A 20,807-nucleotide genomic window follows, 5' to 3' on the forward strand; every position below is an offset into this window, starting at 1 on the left:
TGTCACGTTTGAGGTGTGAGCTGCCAGTAGCAACTCAGGGCAATGGCTTGTGGGCTGCATTGCATGCTGGGATTGTCGTGTGACCCACAACTCCGTACTAAACGGTAAAGTCAACTGCAGATTATACATTTGAGCTAAGGGTACGAATAATCTAAAAAAAACCAACCCCCAAACCCACCCCACTTTCCTAACAGGTACAACGCTTTGTATCTGAAGAGCAACCGCAGGAAAGCGTCAGCTTCTGAGCTTCTCAGATAGCAGCTGTGGTCTAGTGCTCACTGAGCATGAGTGGAAGACGCTTTTGCTGAGTTCTAAGCAGCCACCAGCCCGTCACCGAAGGAAAGCAGTGGCAATCCCTTCTAGCAAACCATTGTATCTTCAGCTGCAGATCTTTCAAAGGCAGACCAAACTAGGGATGTGCATTTCGATTCGAATTTGAATCGTATCACCCCTTAAAAGGGCAATTGGATTCAAATTTGAAATGAATTTTTGAAATTGGATTCAAATTTGATTTGAGAGCCATTTGGAACCTTAAACCATTCAGGCCCCGTGATTGGTTAAAAAGGCACCCGAAGCAGGTAGAATTGATTTGAATTTGAATCGAATTTTCGGACCGAATTAGAATCTGATTTGAATTTGAAATGAATTTTTGGAATTTGATTCAAATCCAAAACGAAATGAAAAATTCAAAAAGCAAAAGGGATTTCAGATAAAACACATTGAATTTCTGGGGTTGGAAAAAAGGGAGAAGTCTCCACATCCTTAATTTGGGCCCATTTCTCCCCCCCTGCCAAAAAAAGTTATTTCTGCCACAAGTAAATTGGAGAGCAGAGTGAGGAAGAAGTACCTGATCCTCAGATAAGTTCTTGAATACATTCTTGGGGACTCCTCAGCTGTGACTGTGGGTGGGTGTAGGCTGAAGTCCTTTGGGGTGTGGGGGTTACATACATACTCTAAAACAAAGAACCACTGTTAAATTGAGCTACCAAAAAGGCACCCACTGTGAGGGCAAATATGTTCAAAGGTAGTTGCTGTCCACAGCAAGGCCTTGTAAGGAGGGGTTTAGACCCTGCACGTTGGTGGAACTGAAGGAACCAGGTTTGACACTGCTTAAAAAGGGTGGTGGTGGGGGGAAAGAAACATAGGAAAGTCAACAACGTCCTAATCTCAGTGGAGCTCCAGTGACTTGTTCTGGACCTGGCATGGAAAGTTGTCGTCTTCTTAGCTGAACTGGATATGAGGGTCAAAAGACTTCAAGTTTTTTTTTTCTCTTTTAGTTTACAAGTAAGTTCTTGCTGGCTCAGCAAAATGGACTGTAACTCGAGAGGTGGACAGTATTTCACTTGCTAACGACAAATGCACCTGGTCTTTCCCACGCAGGAGGCAATCCGCTCCTGAGATGTGATCCGCAGCCGAGATGGCAGGAACCGGGGGCCGTCGGGTGGTTGGCGGCTTCCTAGGTCCGACGGAAAGGGAGTGGCGTGGTCCATGGTGGATTTCTTCTCCCAGTGGGGAAGCCCCCCGAGGCCTCCTCATCAGCCTCCCCCACTTGCTCGAGCGTCTGAGAGGCCACCTGTGGGGCCATGGCCTCCTTGCTGGGATTCGGGCCGGGTGCCTCCTGGGACCTCTCAGAGGTGGCCAATGGAGCTGAAGCCCCCCGGCTCGGAAGCGGCTCCTGCCATGTTCAACCAAGCATCCAGAGAGTTCTGCGAGGAAGGATGGAGGGGAGTGTTCTCAGAAAAGGACAACATCATTGCATAAGCCTAGGGGGGGAGAAGAAGAAACACAGCAAGGAAAAGGGGCAGTCAGCACATGCTGGGCAGCAAAGAACCACAGCTCATAGGCACAAGAAGACGGAACGCCACCCCATTGACTTGCAACTGTAGGTATTGAGGCTCTTCCAGTACAGCTCAGTGGAAGAGCACCCGATTTGCATGCAGAAGGTCCCAGGTTCAATCCCTGGCAGCATCTCCAGGTAGGGATGGGCGAGACTCCTGTCTGAAACCTTGGAGAGCCGCTGCCAGTCAGTGGAGACAATGCTGAACTAAATGGACCAGGGGTCTCTCTCTGGTTATGAGGCACCTTCCTATGGTCCTATGGATGGGGCCATCGCTCTGTGGTAGAGCATCTGCTTGGCATGAAGATGGCCCCATGTTCATTCAGAAACATCTCCAGGTAGGGATGGACATGACTCCTGCCTGCAACCTCAGAGCGCCACTGCCCATCAGTGTAGACAATGCTGAGCTAGATGGACCGAGGGTCTGACTCAGTACAAGACAGTGTCCTTTGTAACCTCTGTAAGAGGACTGTAAGGGAAGGACTGTAGCTCATTAGAAAAGTGTCCTTTTTGCTGGCAGAAGGTCCCAGGTTCAATCCTTGGCATTTCCAGGTTGAGCTGGGAGACACACTTGTGTGGTCCTCTGGGGAGCTGCTGCCTCAGTGTAGGCAGTACTGAGCTAGATGGACCAAGGGTCTGACTCAGTTTAAGGCAGCTGTGTACGAAGTGATGGGAAGATTCCTCACCAGGGAGAAGAGGACACTCCATCTCTAGGGAGTGGTGGGGCAACGCTCGGGAAATAAATTACTGGTCTCTCTTTCGCAACTTTGCTGCCTGCGCCCCAAATCATCTCTCAAAACAAATCCAGCATTGCAGGAGGAGAAGCCACAGATAACACGACACCCATAAATCATTAGTAGTACGTCTTCAGCGTATTAGTAAAAAAAGGACAAAGACAGAGGCATGCGTGGAAACAGGGGACGAGCTCTCTCTCTCTCGGAACGTTTAGGGAGATGAAAACCGTATTCCCCAGAAGGCAACGGGAGGTGAACCTGCAATTCTCTGCCGCCTGTCTCTGGGGCACATCTGTACTTCAGCTTTAAAATGGTTTAATTACGTTCTCAGTCCAGGAGCTGCTGGAAAATGAAGTTTTCTGAAGCCGGGCTGAGGGTCTCTAACAAAGAATTTGGAGGACCCCCATGCAACTACCGTTCTCAAGATTCTTTGGGGGAATCCATGATATTTACGTTGTAGTTACATTTTCACGGAATCCATGATAGTTATGTCGATAGATAGAAAACTAGGCATAAAAGCAATGTGAGTTTGCAGGGCGGTTATACCCTCTTCTCTGGGTGGGTTCACACAGCTATCTGTATGTACTTGTCAAGTATTTACAACAGGATCCAGAGATTTCAGGGCACCCAGGCATGATGTCTGAACCTCCTCAAACCGTCGCCCTTGCGGTTTACCCACTTTTTGCCGGAGTTTTCACGCATTTGGTCAAGCCAACGTCAAATCCTGGTTACAGAAGTCATTTCGAGGTCAGTAAAAATGAAGGCAGAAGCGGGTAACCCACTGCACTTGGCGGGCTCAGACGTCATGCCAGACGGGAGTGCAAATTCTCCAAAATCCCCGATTCCTCTTCTGCCCTCTTGGTCCGCACTTACAGAACGTTGTGTGAACCTGCTCCCACTGTCCCTCCTGGGTTGCATTCAAAGAAAACTCTGGCCTTGTTCTCCCAACTGGCAGCTGCAGAGGAGGGGTGTCCACCCAGGCTAGATGCACTCCCAAGAAATGGTCGTGTGTCTGCAAACTTCAACGTGGGTGGAGGAGGGAGTGGTTGCCTGCTGGCCTCCAGGACGGGGCTGCCCAACTTTGGCCCTCCTGCATGTTGGCCTACAACTCCCATAATTCCTGGCTGTTGGCCACTGAGGCTGAGAATGATGGGAGTTGTGGTTCAGCAACATCTGGATGGCCGAAGTTGAGCAGGCCTGCTCTAATAGGACCAGCAAGGCGTTCTTTCCCTCCACTCAGTGCTGTTTTGCAGGGGATCCTGAACCGGCGGCACTCCAGATGTCACTGAACAACTCCCATCATCCCCGGCCAAAATAAAATTGTAGCTGGGGATGATGGGAGTTGTAGTTCAACAACATCTGGAGGACCACTGGTTGGGGACCCCAGCTGTTGGAGATCAAGCTCCAGTAGCATCGACTCTTTACACCTTCTGTCCTATTGACCATGGGGGCACTGGGAATAGAAATGGTAAGCAAGGGTCTTCCTCTTGGTTTCCCCTCACTGGTTCTCTCTCTCTCTTCCTGCCTCCTCCCCCCTCTTCATCTGATTGGTAGATTGCTATCCTCAGGTCTCCCCTGCCTCTTCCTACCTGATAGTTGCATTTCCTCCCTCCCTCCCTCCTCCCTTCTCCCTCCCTCCTTTCTCCTCCCTCCCTTCCTTCTCCCTCCCTCTCTCCTTCCTTCCTTATTTTGCTTCCATACTATAACAGAGCCCCTGGTGGCGCAGTGGTAAAACTGCCGCCCTGTAACCAGAAGGTTACAAGTTCGATCCTGACCAGGGGCTGAAGGTTGACTCAGCCTTCCATCCTTCCGAGGTCGGTAAAATGAGTACCCAGAATGTTGCTAAATCATTGTAAACCACTTAGAGAGCTCCAGCTATAGAGCGGTATATAAATGTAAGTGCTATTGCTATTGCTAAAGACACAGAAAGCTCAGGATTTCTATCCCAGGATGTAACCTTCCTTAAGAAACCTGTACACACATTTGGACCTTAAATGTCTGTCTCGCGATACCCTTAATGGGCTTGCTTCTTCTCATGCATGCTTTCCCTATATAGCTGGGATCACTGAAAGCCCTTCCCTGGGCACATTATGTGGGTTGGTTGCTGCTCTCCTCTCCATCTCGATTTTCGCCAAGGCATGACCATTTCTCGGGAGTGCGTGAGGGGCTTGGCGTTTGGCCAGATGAATGGTCCCCTTTGCTAAGCAGGGTCCACCCTGGTCTGCATTGGGATGGGAAACTACATGTGTCAGCACTGGAAAAGATTCCCCTTCGGGGATGGGGCCGCTCTGGGAAGAGCACCTGCATGCTTGCATGTGGAAGGTCCCAAGTTCCCTCGCTGGCATCTCCATGACAAGGCTGGGAGAGACTCCTGCCCGCAACCTTGGAGAAGCCGCTGCCAGTCTGTGCAGACAATCCTGAGCTAGATGGACCAAGGGCCTGGCTCAGTCAAAGCCAGCTTCTTATGTACCCCAATTTTGCTCATGACAACCAGCCCTATCTTTGTAAAACTGGACAAAAATCCGACTACCTGGTTTCCTTTTTGTGTTTGGGTTGCAGGGCTCCCATGGTGGCCATTGCTCTCGAGAAACCCCTCCCAGGGTGGAGAGACATTCAAGCCGGCTAACCCCACAGGACCCTTGGAGGAAAACTCCGGAAACGTCCCCACGTCCACCTACCTGGTTTTTAGCCTGCCTGTACAGTGTCTGTTTTATTGCCTCAGAGTCTAAGGTGGAATTATACACATCTTTAGCTTCAAGAGCTTCCTCGGAGGCTTTGCGGAGGTCCAGCCCCTTCCCAAAGTGCGGCATCTGCTCCAAAGCTAGCAAGCCGGCTTCGTCCTCCTCAATACACCTGTACCAATGACCAGGAGGGGAGGGAAGGGGTTGACCCATTAGCGCATCCGACTCTTCACAAGGGGGGGCGAGGTGGGGGTCGCCAAGCTCAGCGCCGACATGCACAGACCACGGAGCTGCTGGAAGCCACATGCAGGACGGCGGGAAAGGATGGGGCGGGGAGTCACGCAGACAGACAGACAGTCCGAGCGAACGACCGAGAAGGGGTGGACACACGGCACAAGGCGGACACAAAGCATGGGTGATGTGGTTGCATGAACTTCAGCCGCAGATGACATTGCTGAGGTTTAGCGATGCTGGCATTCACACGGGTGCTGGCGGTGGGGACTGAGATGTCACCCGGAGGGCTCTCTTTGATGGCCACCCCAAGTGACCGTCGCTGCAGAGGGGAAACTGAGGCAGGAACCCACAGCACTCCTGCTGCAACAGGGCTTTCGACCAAAGGACTGGATCATATCTGGGGTGAGTTCTCCACACCCTCCTCTGGGATGGGGCTGTTGCTCAGTGGGAGAGCATCCGCGGGTCATGCAGAAGGTCCCAAGTTCAGTCCCTGGCAGCATCTCCAGGTAGGGCTGGGCGGAACTCCTGCCTGAAACCTTGGAGAGCTCTGCCCGTCAGTGTGGACAATCCTGAGCTAGGTAGACCAGGTTGCTGACTCAGTAGATGGGAGCTTCACTAGGGGAATCCATAGCTCAGTGGGAGAGCATCTGTTTTGCATGCAGAAGGCTCCAGGTCCCCTCCCTGGCAGCATCTCCAAGATAGACCTCAGAGAGAGACTCCTGCCTGCAGCCTTGGAGAAGCCGCTGCCAATCTGTGTAGACAATACTGAGCTAGATGGACCAAGGGTCTGACTCAGGATATGGCAACTTCCTATGTTCCTATGATATTCCTCTCCGGGGATGAAGCCGCTCTGGGAAGAACATCTATGTTCCAGGTTCCCTCCTTGGCAGCATCTCCAGACAGGGCTGAGAGAGATTCCTGCCTGCAACCTTGGAGAAGCCGCTGCCAGTCTGTGAAGACAATACTGAGCTAGATGGACCAATAGTCTCTGGCAGCTTTGGATGTTCTTAATGTTTACAAGAACTTATCATGTCAGACATCACCATGATGTTATAAGTAGGGATGACATAAAACTACTCACCTCATCTCCATGAGTGTCAACCCCCCCACACCAAACCCTCCTCCCACCTTTGGAGTATCCTGACACCCATTTCCAACATATCCACAATCTTTTTTCACAGATGGCTTCCCTCCCCCCCCCCACTCTCCCGGTGCCATTTTAGTTTAATAGCCTGATGGCTTTAAATAGTTTTTACTGTTGTTTTGAATTTTAAATTGTTGTAATGCTTTAACCTTTTTATTTGCTGGCTCTGTTGTATTGTTGTAAACCGCCTAGTGACTTGCGTTTGGGGTGGTATTTAAATATGAAAGAGATAGATAGATAGATAGATAGATAGATAGATAGATAGATAGATAGATAGATAGATGAGGGAGGAAGGAGATAGATAGATAGATAGATAGATAGATAGATAGATAGATAGATAGATAAAAAGATAGATAGATAGATAGATAGATAGATAGATAGATAGATAGATAGATAGATAGATAGACAGAAAGATAGATAGATAGATAGACAGAAAGATAGATAAAAAGATAGATAGATAGATAGATAGATAGATAGATAGATAGATAGATAGATAGACAGACAGAAAGATAGATAGACAGAAAGATAGATAGATAGATAGATAGATAGATAGATAGATAGATAGATAGATAGATAGATAGATAGACAGAAAGATAGATAAAAAGATAGATAGATAGATAGATAGATAGATAGATAGATAGATAGATAGATAGATAGATAGATAGATGTGGGTAGATGGATGGAAGGAAGGAAGGAAGGAAAAGATTAGATAGATAGATAGATAGATAGATAGATAGATCGATCGATCGATCGATCGATAGATAGATAGATAGATAGATGAAGAAAGGAAAGATTAGATAGATAGATAGATAGATAGATAGATAGATAGATAGATAGATAGATAGACAGACAGATAGGACAGAATAGACAGAATACACACATGTAATCACACGATAAGATAGATAGATAGATAGATAGATAGATAGATAGATAGATAGATAGATAGATAGACAGATAGATAGATAGATAGATAGATAGATAGACAGAAAGATAGATAAAAAGATAGATAGATAGATAGATAGATAGATAGATAGATATGGGTAGATGGATGGAAGGAAGGAAGGAAGGAAAAGATTAGATCGATAGATAGATAGATAGATCGATCGATCGATCGATCGATCGATCGATAGATAGATAGATAGATAGATAGATAGATGAAGAAAGGAAAGATTAGATAGATAGATAGATAGATAGATAGATAGATAGATAGATAGACAGACAGATAGGACAGAATAGACAGAATACACACATGTAATCACACGATAAGATAGATAGATAGATAGATAGATAGATAGATAGATAGATAGATAGATAGATAGATAGATAAATTTTCCACCGTCGCCTTCTTTGCCTCTCACTGTCCATGCCCTCACTTGCTCACATATTATTATTATTATTACATAACCGTTTACCCTTAGAGCCTTGTAAGATGGTGAATCTTACCGCCTGTGGTGACCAGTTGGATTTTAACAATGTCGTGACTGATGCCATGTGACCAAGTCATAGGCCAAACCACGTGGGCTGCCACAGCTGATCGGACAGGACGGCAGGTTGGGGAAATGAAGGCAAAGACCGCAAGGGCAAAAGGGAGGAGGGCGAAAAGGGCACCGAGAGGAAGGAAAAGCTGGAGGAACAAGTGGGCATTAAGCAGCATCAAAACCATGTGAAATCTCAGCCAGGCGAGTCGATTTCTTTTTGGTAAACCGCCGGAGCGCTGTCGACGTGCAATTTGTTTTGCTCTGCTGGAAAGCGCCCAGAGACTCAAGTTGTGGGCGGTATAAAAAATATGTCAAATAAAAATAAATAAATAAATAAATGGAATGGAAGATTCAATAGAAGATTCCATAAAAGTAGGGCCTTCTTGGTCAGTCTCCATGTGCCCGCCAGGGGCCGGGAACATCCCGTACAACAGGGGTAGGCAACTTGTGCTCTCCGGAAGTTGCTGAACTACAACTCTCCTCACCCCCAGTCACAATTTATGGAATGTATGTTCCATATCCCAAATGTGTCCAGAAGAACAGCCCTGCTGGATCAGGCCCAAGGCCCATTGAATCCAGCATCCTGTTTCGTACAGTGGCCCACCAGATGCCTCTGAGAAGCCCACAGGCAAGAGCTGAGGGCAGGTCCTCTCTCCTGCTGTTACTCTCCTGCAACTAGTATTTTGAGGCATCTGAGGCGGGAGGTGGCAACTAGTATTTTGAGGCATCTGAGGCGGGAGGTGGCAACTAGTATTTTGAGGCATCTGAGGCGGGAGGTGGCCTGTAGCCCTCAGCCATTGACAAATTCCTCCATGAATTTCTCCAAATCCCTCTTCAAGCCATCCAGATTGCTGGCAGTCACCACATCCTGTGGCAACCCGTGTCCCACTCTCAAAGGCTGGCGGCAGGGAGGGGGGGCTTTGGGTGCCTCCATCTCTCCTGGTACCTCTGGGTCTCATCTCCAGATGGTCGCCTCTCAAGACCGGCGTGAGAACTGGGGCTGATGCGAGTTGCAGTTCAGAAACACCAGGGGAACAAAACACCTCCCACCCCACCATGAGACGCTGCGTAACAAGCCACGTGATGGTGAAGTCCCATGTGATCAGTTCTTTGAAACATGACTATGGGTGGCTGGGTAAACTCACTACGGGGATCACTTATGGGGCAGCCTCCCCATAGCAAATGGGCTCTAGCATCCCCGGAAACAAACAGGGAAATGTGCTCGTGACGAAGAGCTCTGTGTAGCTCCCCAGTGCTCTATTTATATATTTTCGCCTTGCCTTGCCTTGCAGCATAGCTCAGTCAGTTCAAAGGTTCTTGGCAGTAATAGGGTGGATCTGGACTGAGTTTGGCTCTCCGGCTGGGTTTGAGGTGGGGGAGAATCTGTTTCAGGGACTCCACCAGAGCCCGTGGGAAAGCCATGGACTCCACAATGGAGTGAAAGGGTTCCAAAAGGCTTCCAGTTCCCAGTGTGTGGGGTTGCGGCGTCCCTCCTAACACAGAGCAGGCCCCCCTCCTGTTCCTGCCCCCTCTGTGGATGCTGCGGGGAGGGCAATGGAGAGGAATCCGGGGTAGGCATGGCGAGTATATTTAGATGGTGCCGGGATCTCAGTTACGTCATCACAAGTGGAGAGACCTACTAGTGACACCGGCAGCCTGAACCCCCCGGTCTGCATGGACCCTGCCTGCTACCGAATTTCCCATCATTTATCAAGGGGAGTGCTCAGCTGAGAGGGCCCCATTCAAGCAGAGAGGGTGTAGGGCTTTAGGAAAGCTTTGGACACTCCTGCACGTGTGCAGGGCGCACCCCAGAGAATATGCCCAAAGCTCCCCTGACCCACCATGATGCACGGAGGCCCCCCAAGCCAGCCTGCAGCCATTTGGGGGCGGCGAACACATTTATTTATTGAACATCTCCATACCCCGCCCCTCCAATAAATACACCACTGCGTGGGGTGGTTTGACACGTTAATAGCATAAATACATTGTAAATCAATTTTAAAAGAATTAATACTTATTTTAAAAAGATTAGGCTAGAGCCACACTTCAAAGTTTTCAAATTAAAAATTGTAAGTAAAAAGATAAAAAGGTCTTTTCCTATTCCATATATAACCCCCCCCACCATCACACACACACACACACACACACACTTACACTTCAAAGGCTGCAGAGGGGCTTTGGATGCCTCCATGTATCACGGTGCATCTGAGGAGCTCCAGTCCCCACGATGCCCATGGTCTAGGGATGTGCGAACCGGTTCTAATTTGAACCAGTTCATACTCAGACCAACTCGGTTTGAGTGATTTGACCTCGAACCGAACAGGACCTGGTTCGATCTGTTGTCAGATCGAACCTCTTGGGCTGGTTCGGGGCCAGTTCCAGGGCAGGGTGTGTGTGTGTGTTCAATTTTTAAAAATATCTTACCACCCAACGAGGCCACCACTGCCCTCGCCGGGTGGTTAGTCATTTTAAAAAAAATGAAAATTGAACACACACACACACACACACACCGCACTTGAACTGGCCCTGGACTGGTTTTAATTTGAACTGAACCGGGCCCTGTTCAAGGGGTGCCAAAACCGAACGTGCCCAGTCCGGTTCGAATCCCGTTCAGATTTGAATTGAACCGGACAAACTGGTTTTGTGCACATCCCTACCAGGGACTCATCTCAAGATTTGTCTCATCTCAGGACCAACGTGAGAACTGGATTAGACACCCTTTCCTAGGAAGGAAATGGCACCCCTGGGATGGATGCTATTGCCACGCCAAATGAATGATTCATGGGCACCCCATGGCTCCCAATGAGGGGCGGGGAAAGCAACAGCCTCCTTCCACCTACATGAAACGCCTCACTCACCTTCGGGTGCGGTCAAAGCTCATGGTGAGGGATGCCGCCTCTTCCTCCTCCTCATCCTCGTATCCTCCTTGGGGCTCCGTTGTCGGCGATGCCGTCTCGTCCTGCGACTTCCCCGTCAGGCTGTCGTCATCTTCCTCTTCCAGTTCTTCCTCTTCCTCGTCCACATCTTCCGTTTTGTCATTTGCAAGACCATGGCGCTGGGAGTTGCTGTCCGCATTCTGGATTTCAGGCCTGGAGGACATGACCGGAAAGAATGGAGCAGTTGGGATACCAACAGAATGCAGAGCCGAATCTCCACTTGAAGCTCTCATTCGCCCAAGCTGGTCTATGGGAGGAAAGCTGGTCTTGTGATGAGCTGGTCTCCTGCCTGGAACCTTGGAGAGGCCACTTGGCCTGGGGATTATGGGAGCGGAAGTCCAATAACATTGAGAATAACGTTGAGAATCCCTGATCTACACAGACCAGCAGCGGCTTCTCCAAGTTTGCAGGCAGGAGTCTCTCCCAGCCCTCTCTTGGAGATGCTGCCAGGGAACCTTCTGCATGGAAGCAGGCAGGTGATCTTCCCAGAGTGGCCCCATCCCCTAAGGGGGTCATCTTACAGTGCTCACATGCAGTCTCCCATTCAAATGCAAACCAGGTTAACTTTCTAATTTGCCTTCCGGTGTGGGCCATCACCATCAGTGCCGTCACCATCAGTGCTCACTCATATGCTCTCCCATACATATGCAAACCAGGGCGGACCCTGCTTAGCAAGGGGGGCCATTCATGCTTGCCACCAGAAGACCAGCTCCCCCCCAATTTCAACATGGAGTGCTTGGTGCCAGTGTGCTGAGTCCCAGTTGCAGGGGAGCAACAGCAGGAGAGAGGGCATGCCCTCAACTCCTGCCTGTGGCTTCCAGCGGCATCTGGTGGGCCACTGTGCGAAACAGGATGCTGGACTAGATGGGCTTCCTTGGGCCTGATCTAGCAGGGCTGTTCTTATGTTCTTATGTTGTCAGACTGCCACAGCTAATTCAGATGGTGGCTGCAGATCCTTCAGTATCCAGGAATGACTTGGCCCTGGGCCGAAAATAAGCATCCACTCTCATCAGAACTGTCTTTATGTGTGTGTGACATGGAGAACCTGGACATTTCAAGACCCACACGCACAGACACACCGCTCCTGTTCACATGGCATGGCGTTTGAAGACATCAGCAAAGCAAACCCACCACTGCAACTGGCACTGAACAGCGAGAGGGCTTGTGTCTACAATGTAAAAAGGACTCTAATGTGTTCCCGCCCTCCCGCCCCCCGTTGGTTCCCCAGCAGATTAAATATCCCACAGTCAAACAGAGGTTTCAGCTATTAAGGGTAGGAAACACACATGGTTTCCATGAGCCTTGGATCTTGTCACACAGTCTAGACACGTTAAGGCGGCTGCTTGTAGGATTTTGTGTGTGTGTGTTTAAGTCCCTGAAGCTGCGGTCTCCAAATTTGATTCTCCCGTAGGGTCAGTTTATGCCAGCCAGCGGAGGACCGTACCCCTATTCCGGAGCAATTTGTGTGTGTCTGTGCCTACAGCGAAGCTGAAGGATTCCTGATTTCCCACAGGCTCCCTTGACTTCTTGATTTCCTTTCTAATTTCAGGCTGAAGCATGAAATCTTAAAAAGCAAACAGATGGGGGGTGGGGGTGGTGGTGAGCGGGGGGCGGTCTTGGTGCCGAACAGGACTGCGGGATTTTTCTGTCTAGGTGAAGAGGAGGAAATATGGGAAGGAAACTCGAGTATGTTTCTCCACTCTTGCCTTTGTAAAACAACAACAACAACCCATAGCAATATAGTTGCTATATACTGAGCAAAGAGGCACCTTTCTCAAGTGGCGATTCTCTTTATTGAGCAGGGGGAGAGCAACTAGCCCTATCCGTCCCCAGCACAGCATCCCTCCAGAGGCTGTTGCTAGGGTCTACCTTGTGTTTCCTTTTTAGATGGTGAGCCCTTTGGGGACAAGAAGCCATTTCATTCGTTCATGCATTCATTCATTCATTAATTCATTCATTCCTGTGTAAACTGTTTTGGGAACTTTTGTCGAAATATATAAATATTTGTGCATTCATTCTCACAAGAAATGCGGGATACAAAGGACCATCTCTCATAAAATTTGGAGCAAAACATGGCAGGCTGTTAAAGCTTTCCCCTTGCATAGGGCACCACCAGAGCTGTATAGATTCGGCCCTTCTGAAGACACTGGCTGCTCTCACCATCCCGGATGATTGGCCAGAGGTTGAGCATCTGCCTTGCATGCAGAAGGTCCCAGGTTCACTCCCTGGCAGCATCTCCAGGTAGGGCTGGGAAAGACCCCTGCTTGGAGAGCTGCTGCCAGTCAGTGCAGACAGTGCTGAGCTAGGTGGACCAAGGGTCTGACTCAGTAGGCGGCAGCTTCCCGTGTTACTAGCCCATGCTTGCAACCCCTTGGCCACGCCAGCTCTAGTCCTGCCGCACATCAAACCCGCGTACCTTTTCTCCGCTAAAGCCGACGCTTGATTCATCTCGCTATTTGCAATAAAGTTTCTGATTTCAGAGAAATACGAGTCTTCTTTCTCATCTAAAAGTGCATGGTTGTCCGATTCGGAGGTCGGAGAGGAAGCGTTGGTGCCCAGGTGGTTCGTGATGACGCCGGAGTGCTGGCTTACTGTGGGGACGGAAGAGGAGAGTGCAGAAGCATTATCTTCCAAATCAGCAGAATGAGGATGCCAACCAAATACTGGTGGGAAGGGATGGGAATCGATGGCACAGATCCACCATTTCCCCCAACAGCTCTTGGTTTACACCTCACACCAAATGTTCTCAGTCCAAAAACTTCTAAACAACTTTAAAACCATAATGTTATATAAAAACCATCAACTGGTGGTTGATGGTGCAGAAGAGGGCAACCAAGATGACCAGGAGCCTGGAGCACCTTCTTTATGAGGCTAGCTTACAGCATCTGGGACTCTTTAGTTTGGAAAAGAGGTGACTACAGGAAGACATGATTGAGGTGCATAAAATTATGCATGGAGTGGAGAGGGTGGGCAGAGAGAAATCCTTCTCCCTCTCTCACAACACTAGAACCAAGAGTCAGCCCTTGAAACTGATGGCCGGGAACTTTAGGAATGACAAGAGGAAGTACTTTTTCACATTGTCCATAATTAATCTATAGCATTTTCTGCCAAGGGATGTGGTGATGGCCACTAGCTTGGATGGCTTTAGAAGGGGCTTAGACAAAGTCGTGGAGGACAGATCTAACAACGGCTACTGGTCTGGTGGCTACAGGCCACCTCCAGCCTCAGAGGCAAGATGCTTCTAAATACCAATTGCACCAGGAGAGAGGGCATGCCCACTTCTTGCCTGTGGGCTTCCCGGAGGCGTCTGGTAGGCCACTGTGTGAAACAGGAGGCTGGACTAGGAAGGCCTTGGGCCTGATCCAGCAGGGCTGTTCTTATGTTCTTAACTAGGTAAGCAGCAGGCTGAACAAGACAAAAAAACAACCAACCTAAGAGAACAGAGCTAAACGACAGGCGTTGCCGTCTTGCCTCGTCCTTGTGCTCAAAGGGGTTGTCGTGACAAAAAACTATGCACTTCCTTCCTGCTATTGTTGTTATTATTTTTGATATTGCACCAGCCATCTATGGAGGTCTAGAAGGTGGTTGCAGGCATAAGGGGGAGCAAGGGAGGATGGGCGGAGTTATTGAAGGGCAGCAGGAAATCTGTGAAGGTCGAGGAGAAGGCTCCAGGCATACAGGGGAGCAAGGGAGGATGGGCGGAATTAGGGCAGCAGGAAATCTATGGAGGTTGAGGAGATGGCTCCAGGCATAAGGGGGAGCAAGGGAGGATGGGCGGAGTTATTGAAGGGCAGCAGGAAATCTATGGAGGTCGAGGAGATGGCTCCAGGCATAAGGGGGAGCAAGGGAGGATGGGCGGAGTTATTGAAGGGCAGCAGGAAATCTATGGAGGTCGAGGAGATGGCTCCAGGCATAAGGGGGAGCAAGGGAGGATGGGTGGAATTAGGGCAGCAGGAAATCTACGGAGGTCGAGGAGATGGCTCCAGGCATAAGGGGGAGCAAGGTAAGGTGGGTAGAGTCCTTTAAGGGCAGCAGGATATCTATAGAGGTCCAGGAGGTGGTTCCAGGCATAAAGGGGGTCAAGGAAGGATGGCTGGGAGTTCTTTAAGGGCAGCAGGAAATCTATGGAGGTTGGGGAGATGGTTGCAGATATAAGGGGAAGCAAGGGAGAAAGGGCAGAGTTCTTTAAGGGCAGCCTCTAGCCCCGTGCCTTGCGCGTCCTTCAAAGAAGGGTGAGGCAATAACGCCGCCACCAGCACGAGGCAGGGAAGCGGCCCCTTTCCTGGTTACCTGGAACATTCTCATGTTCGTGCTTCTTGAGGTGTCGGTCGAGATTGGTCTGTTGGCCGAAGCACCGATTGCACAGATGGCATTTGAACGGCTTCTCCTTGTTGTGGATGTTCCGGACGTGGCGCTGGAGGTTGGATGAAATGCTGAAGGACCTGTCGCAGTATTTACACCTGGGGGCAAGGGGGAAACCGAAAGGAGGATGGTTATTCATAAATACATGGCCGCGGATAATAGGTTCTAAGGTGGTGGGGATAGGGCAAATGTTCTCTGCTAATTTAGATAAGTAGCATTTATGGACCACTCCCCTTCCCAATCGGAGCTGCCACGGTGGTTTATGACAACAGCAATAGAAACAAAGTCAACCATATTTATTAATTTATGCATTTATTTTCACATGCATACCCTTCCAAAGAAGTCGCAGTTAGCGCCTGCGGGTCTGGCACTATGATTATGATGGGGTTATGATTACAGGTGATTAAGATGCCTCTACACGTGTGCATTTATACCCAGTCTGGCTGTCTGTGCAGGGTTATGAATGATCGGAAGAGTGGAAGCTGCCATATACTGAGTCAGGCCCTTGGTCCATGTAGCTCATCATTGTCTACCCAGACTGGCAGCGGCTTCTCCAAGGTGGCAGCCAGGAGTCTCTCGGGGCTGTATCTTGGAGATGCTGCCAGGGAGGGAACTTGGAACCTTCTGCATGCAAGCAGGCAGGTGCTCATCCCAGAGAAGCCCTATCCCCTAAGGGGAATTTCTTACCGTGCTCACACACATCGTCTCCCATTCAAATGCAAACCAGGGTGGACCCTGCTTAGCCAAGGGGAGAATTCATGCTTGCTACCACATGACCGGCCTCTCCTCCTGTAAGACCAACTCTCTATAACCTGTATTTGACTTCTGTTTTCCAAGGGGGTCGTCTTGAATTCAAAGTCATCCTCGATTCGGGTAAATACTGTACCATCCAGAATCGGATGGACAAGCTTGCAGAACTCAGATATGTCCCAACTTGCTGAAGAGGGCAGTGTTGAGGCATTCTGGAAGGAGGCGTTCAGAACCATTGGGTGTGCGCGGAACGTCAAGTTGAATGCACCATAAATCTCTGCTTAACTGTGTTTCTTTTCTAGTTTCTGGCCGTCCTCAGACACAGCAGACAGACACAGCCTGACCAATTCGAGTGGGCCAGATTTCTGGCCGCGTTTGCCAAGACCAGGAGAGCTTGTTCCTCTCACCCTATGGCCTGTTGGGTCTTGGCAAAGCCCTTCACCCCTCAGTCTATCAGTGCAAGCATGACGGGGCTTGTTTTCTTAAAGAGAAATGGCGAGGAAGGGCTGCGAAAGTGTCACCATTCGACATTAGGCAGCACGCACATACTTTCCAGATGCGCTACAGCTGGGGCCGAGAGACTCGGTCTCCAAAAATATCTTGCCTATTATTTTTGGAAGCGGCGGAGATACGTTGACGAAACACTCTCCACAAATGTTTTTGGGACCCCACGTTCACCTCCTGGGCTGGTGGTTTGGAGGAGCGAGCTGGAATCAAGACGTCAAGGAGAACATAAAACCGTGTTGTTAAAGGCCTGTGTCTGCCCCTCCTTACATAGGGAGGAGGAGGAGAGGGGAGGCGAAAGAGAGGAGGGAGGAGAGCTGGTCTTGTGGGAGCAAGCATGGATTGTCCCCTTGGCTAAGCAGGGTCTGCCCTGGTTTTCATTTGCATGGGAGACATGTGTGAGCACTGTAAGTTATTCCACTTAGGGGATGGGGCCACTCTGGGAAGAGTATCTGCCTGCTTGCATGCAGAAGGTCACAAGCTCCCTCCCTGGCTTTTTGAGATAGGACTGAGAGAGACTCCTGCCTGCCACCTTGGAGAAGCCACTGCCAGTCTGTGTAGAGTCTGAGCTAGATGGACCAATGGTCTGACTTGGTATAAGGCAGGTTCCTATGAAGCTGCCATATACTGAGTCAGACCGTTGGTCCATCTTACTCAGTATTGTCTACCCATACAGGCAGCGGCTTCTCCAAGTTTGCAGGCAGGAGTCTCTCTCAACTCTCTCTTGGCTATGCTAGGGAGGGAAATTTGGACCTTCTGCACACCAGCATGCAGGTGCCCTTCCCAGAGCGCCCTCACCCCCTAAGTGGAATATTTCACAACGCTCATGCATGTAGCCTCCCATTCAAATGCAAACCAGGGCAGGCCCTGCTTAGCAAAGGCAGCAACTCATGCTTGCAACCACAAGACCAGATCTCCTCCCCCAGACTCCTTAGCATTTGCCTTTCTGGGCATTCACACCTTTTGTTTCCTAACCCTACTCCTTCCATATACACACAGAAGAGCTGCTGCAAAAGTCCAAAATATGAGGGGAAGGCAGTCCCCCTTATTAATAAGGGATGCTATTTCATATAAAACCAGGAGAGATGGCCTGTTGGCAATACCATGGCCCCGACTTCAAGGGACTGCCACAACTCTGACTTCAGGGGGAAAGAGCCACATAAACCCCCATCACCAACGTCGGCTGCTGAGATAGTGGTGGGGATGAACTGGGAGGGGAGAAGCCTCCGGCACCTGGACCACTACAGACGGCTCCCCCTGAGCCGGTCTCACCCAAGAGGTTGGACGCATCAGGAATCCCTCACCCATCAGCACCTATTCAGTGATGCAGGGTGAGAGGCAGCTGAGAGGCAGCAAAGTGCTCAGATCCAGGCCTGGGGTCTGTCCCTTTAAGGATCTCCATTCTGCAGCAATGGGCGGAGCCTGAGGGGAGTAGGTGGAGCCAGGAGGACATAAAAGGGCTCAGCTGGTGCTGGGACTCCATTGGATCACTGCCCTCTCTAGTTGCTCTCCAAGGTCCTGCAGACTGGCTAGGTGTTGTTTTGCCTGTCCTCTTGGGAAGAAACTTAACTTGCAGCTAGGGATGTGCGAATAAGGTTCGATGTCTGGTTCGGTTCGACGGTTCGGGGTCGAACCAAACTATCCCCTGTTCGGTCCGACCCTGGACCAAACAACTCCAACTGTTCGGGGGTTTGCAGACCTCACCCCCCCATTCAGCTGGCTCTTCGGCGCGGTGGCCATTTTGGAGGCCGCCGCACCTGCGCAATTGGGCCTCTGCATGACCAGCTGGTTCCGTGCACATCCCTACTTGTAGCTGCTTTGCATATAGAAGCTCTGAAAGCATGTGGCCTGGAACACAGAGAAAGTAAAAGTTCCCCCTACTCCTGTCTGGCCCAGGAAATTATTGCTTTTTCCACAACAGGAAGACCTAGCAGTAAAGGTTATTACCTTTAAAGCCCTTAAGGGTTTGGGCCCTGGACACCTGAAGGACTGCCTATTCCCAAGGGTTTCGGCCCGCCCAACAAGATAGTCAGAGGGGCTTTTGCCCTATCCACCCCCAGCACAGGACCTCCAGTGGCTGTCGATGGTGTGTGTCTTATGTTTCTTTTTAGAATGTGAGCCCTTTGGGGACAGGGAGCCATCTTATTTGTTTGTTATTTTTCTTTGTAAACCGCCCTGAGCCATTTTTGGAAGGGCGGTATAGAAATCGAATTATTATTATTATTATTATTATTATTATTATTATTATTATTAATTAATTAATTAATTAAAGACCCTTTTATTGTTGTTGTTGTTTTATGGCTTTTACTGTTTCACCAATTTTAAGGTTTTAAATGCAACTTTTATGTAACTTTTATTCTAAAATACAACTTCTATTGTATTTTAACTTTTGTCAACCACCTTGTGATGCATTATGATAGGCGGTATAAAAATTGAGCAATCAATCGATCAATCAATAAATATCCGTTACTTTCCCCAGAATGGAGCCTGCTTCCGCATATTTGCACTCCCTGAGCCTGGAGTTCGAAACTTGAGTCACCAACAGCAAATATGGCAGATGTGTGGAGTTTTGTTTGGGTTTCTAAACAGACTCCTTGTGGGAAATGGTGCTTCCTCATCATGCCTCGTTCAGTCCACCTCATCCAGGACTCTCCACTTGTACTGGCAGCAGCAAATCTGACTGCAGTCCCTGGGAGTGAATCTGGGACCTTCTGCTCTGGATGTAGTCGCACACTGTGTGCCCTACCAGGAGCAGAACTGTGATAGAGACAACAGGCTTAAATAACCCACCATACCCGCCTCCGTTGGGGAGCTGGGGAGGGTCTGGAGGAACCACCAAGGGGTCTCCTGTCACTGGCCACTTGCAGGGTGCTGTGGGTAGCATAGGAAGCTGCCCTATACTGAGTCAGACCATTGGTCTATCTAGCTCAGGATTGTCTTCACAGACTGGCAGCGGCTTCTCCAAGGTGGCAGGCAGGGATCTCTCCCAGCCCTATCTTGGAGATGCTGCCAGGGAGGGAACTTGGAACCTTCTGCTCTTCCCAGAGCGGCTCCATCATCCCCTAAAGGGAATCTCTTCCAGTGCTCACACTTCTAGTCTCCCATTCAAATGCAATCAGGGTGGACCCTGCTTAGCTAAGGGGACAAGTCATGCTTGCTACCACAAGGCCACTTTGCCACCCAGGTAGTGAACATGGGCCCACTCTCCATTCATGACACCTCTGTGCTCTGCTACTGAGTTGTGGCCTCTCCCCATCAGCTGCTTTGTATCTCATCAAATCCTTGGCCTCTCTAGCCAAGTACCCTCTATGCTGACTGGTAGCAGTTCTCCAGGGTCTCAGGCAGATCTCTTTTCCTAATTCCACTACTTTGGGTCCTTTGAGCTAACAGTGCCAGCGGCTGAACCTGGAAATGTCTGCGTCTTCTCAACCATGGAGCTTCAAACTTACTAACTGCTGGACATTGCACCTCTCCACTTAATTCCAACAGTTGTGCTTTTGTAGAGTCACAAAATATGTTTACAAAAATAACCCAGCTCTATATCTTTTCCTTCCTTCCTTCCTTCCTTCCTTCCTTCCTTCCTTCCTTCCTTCCTTCCTTCCTTTCATTCATTCTCTCTTTCTCTCCCACCTTCCTTCCTTCCTTCCTTAACAGTTTAGTTGCATCTCTCCAAGAGCCCTTTTAACCATCTTTCAAGGACTTCAAAGTCTTATGCAAAGCAAACAAGAGTTGGTGGGCTATCTGTCCATTTATTTAGATGTTCAGGAAGTCTTTGAAATCTTTCCCTTGACAGCCCTCACTGGAACTGTGAGTGATGGGGATCGGGGAGAGGATGCAGAGGTTAGATAATGAGCTTGTTAAAAACAGAAATCAAAACCAGAGGGAGACGTCGGCGGAGCTGTGTCCTATGGCCGAGCGTCAGAGGAGGGAGGGAAACAGTTATTGGATTATATGTGGGCCTCGGAGGGGTCATCACTTGGATCTGTGCTGGTTTTAATCACTGGCCAAGGCAGAGAGAGGGGGAGACTTGAAATTCAGGGGACCAACGAGGATGGGGCAGTGGTAAGAATGTGGTATGCTTGGAACCAAAAAGAGAATGAGGCAGTTATAAGAATAGAGAAGGCTAGGACCAAACAGAATTGGGCAG

General features: G+C 49.5%; 1 protein-coding gene across 1 annotated transcript in view; it reads right to left on the reverse strand.

Annotated features, from left to right (window-relative positions):
• Positions 1-204: 204 nt before the first annotated feature.
• PRDM16 (PR/SET domain 16) overlaps positions 205-20,807 on the reverse strand; it is a 516,952-nt gene continuing 496,349 nt past the window's right edge. The window contains exons 13-17 of the mRNA XM_053281292.1: positions 15,335-15,504; positions 13,461-13,635; positions 10,967-11,197; positions 5,250-5,424; positions 205-1,763 (exon numbers count right to left, since the gene is read on the reverse strand). Of these exons, the coding sequence (XP_053137267.1) occupies positions 1,629-1,763; positions 5,250-5,424; positions 10,967-11,197; positions 13,461-13,635; positions 15,335-15,504 (886 nt within the window). The 3' untranslated portion in view covers positions 205-1,628. The remainder of the gene's footprint in view (positions 1,764-5,249; positions 5,425-10,966; positions 11,198-13,460; positions 13,636-15,334; positions 15,505-20,807) is intronic.

Source organism: Hemicordylus capensis, chromosome 16 (assembly GCF_027244095.1).
Source record: "Hemicordylus capensis ecotype Gifberg chromosome 16, rHemCap1.1.pri, whole genome shotgun sequence".
NCBI classification, from domain to species: Eukaryota; Metazoa; Chordata; class Lepidosauria; order Squamata; family Cordylidae; genus Hemicordylus; species Hemicordylus capensis.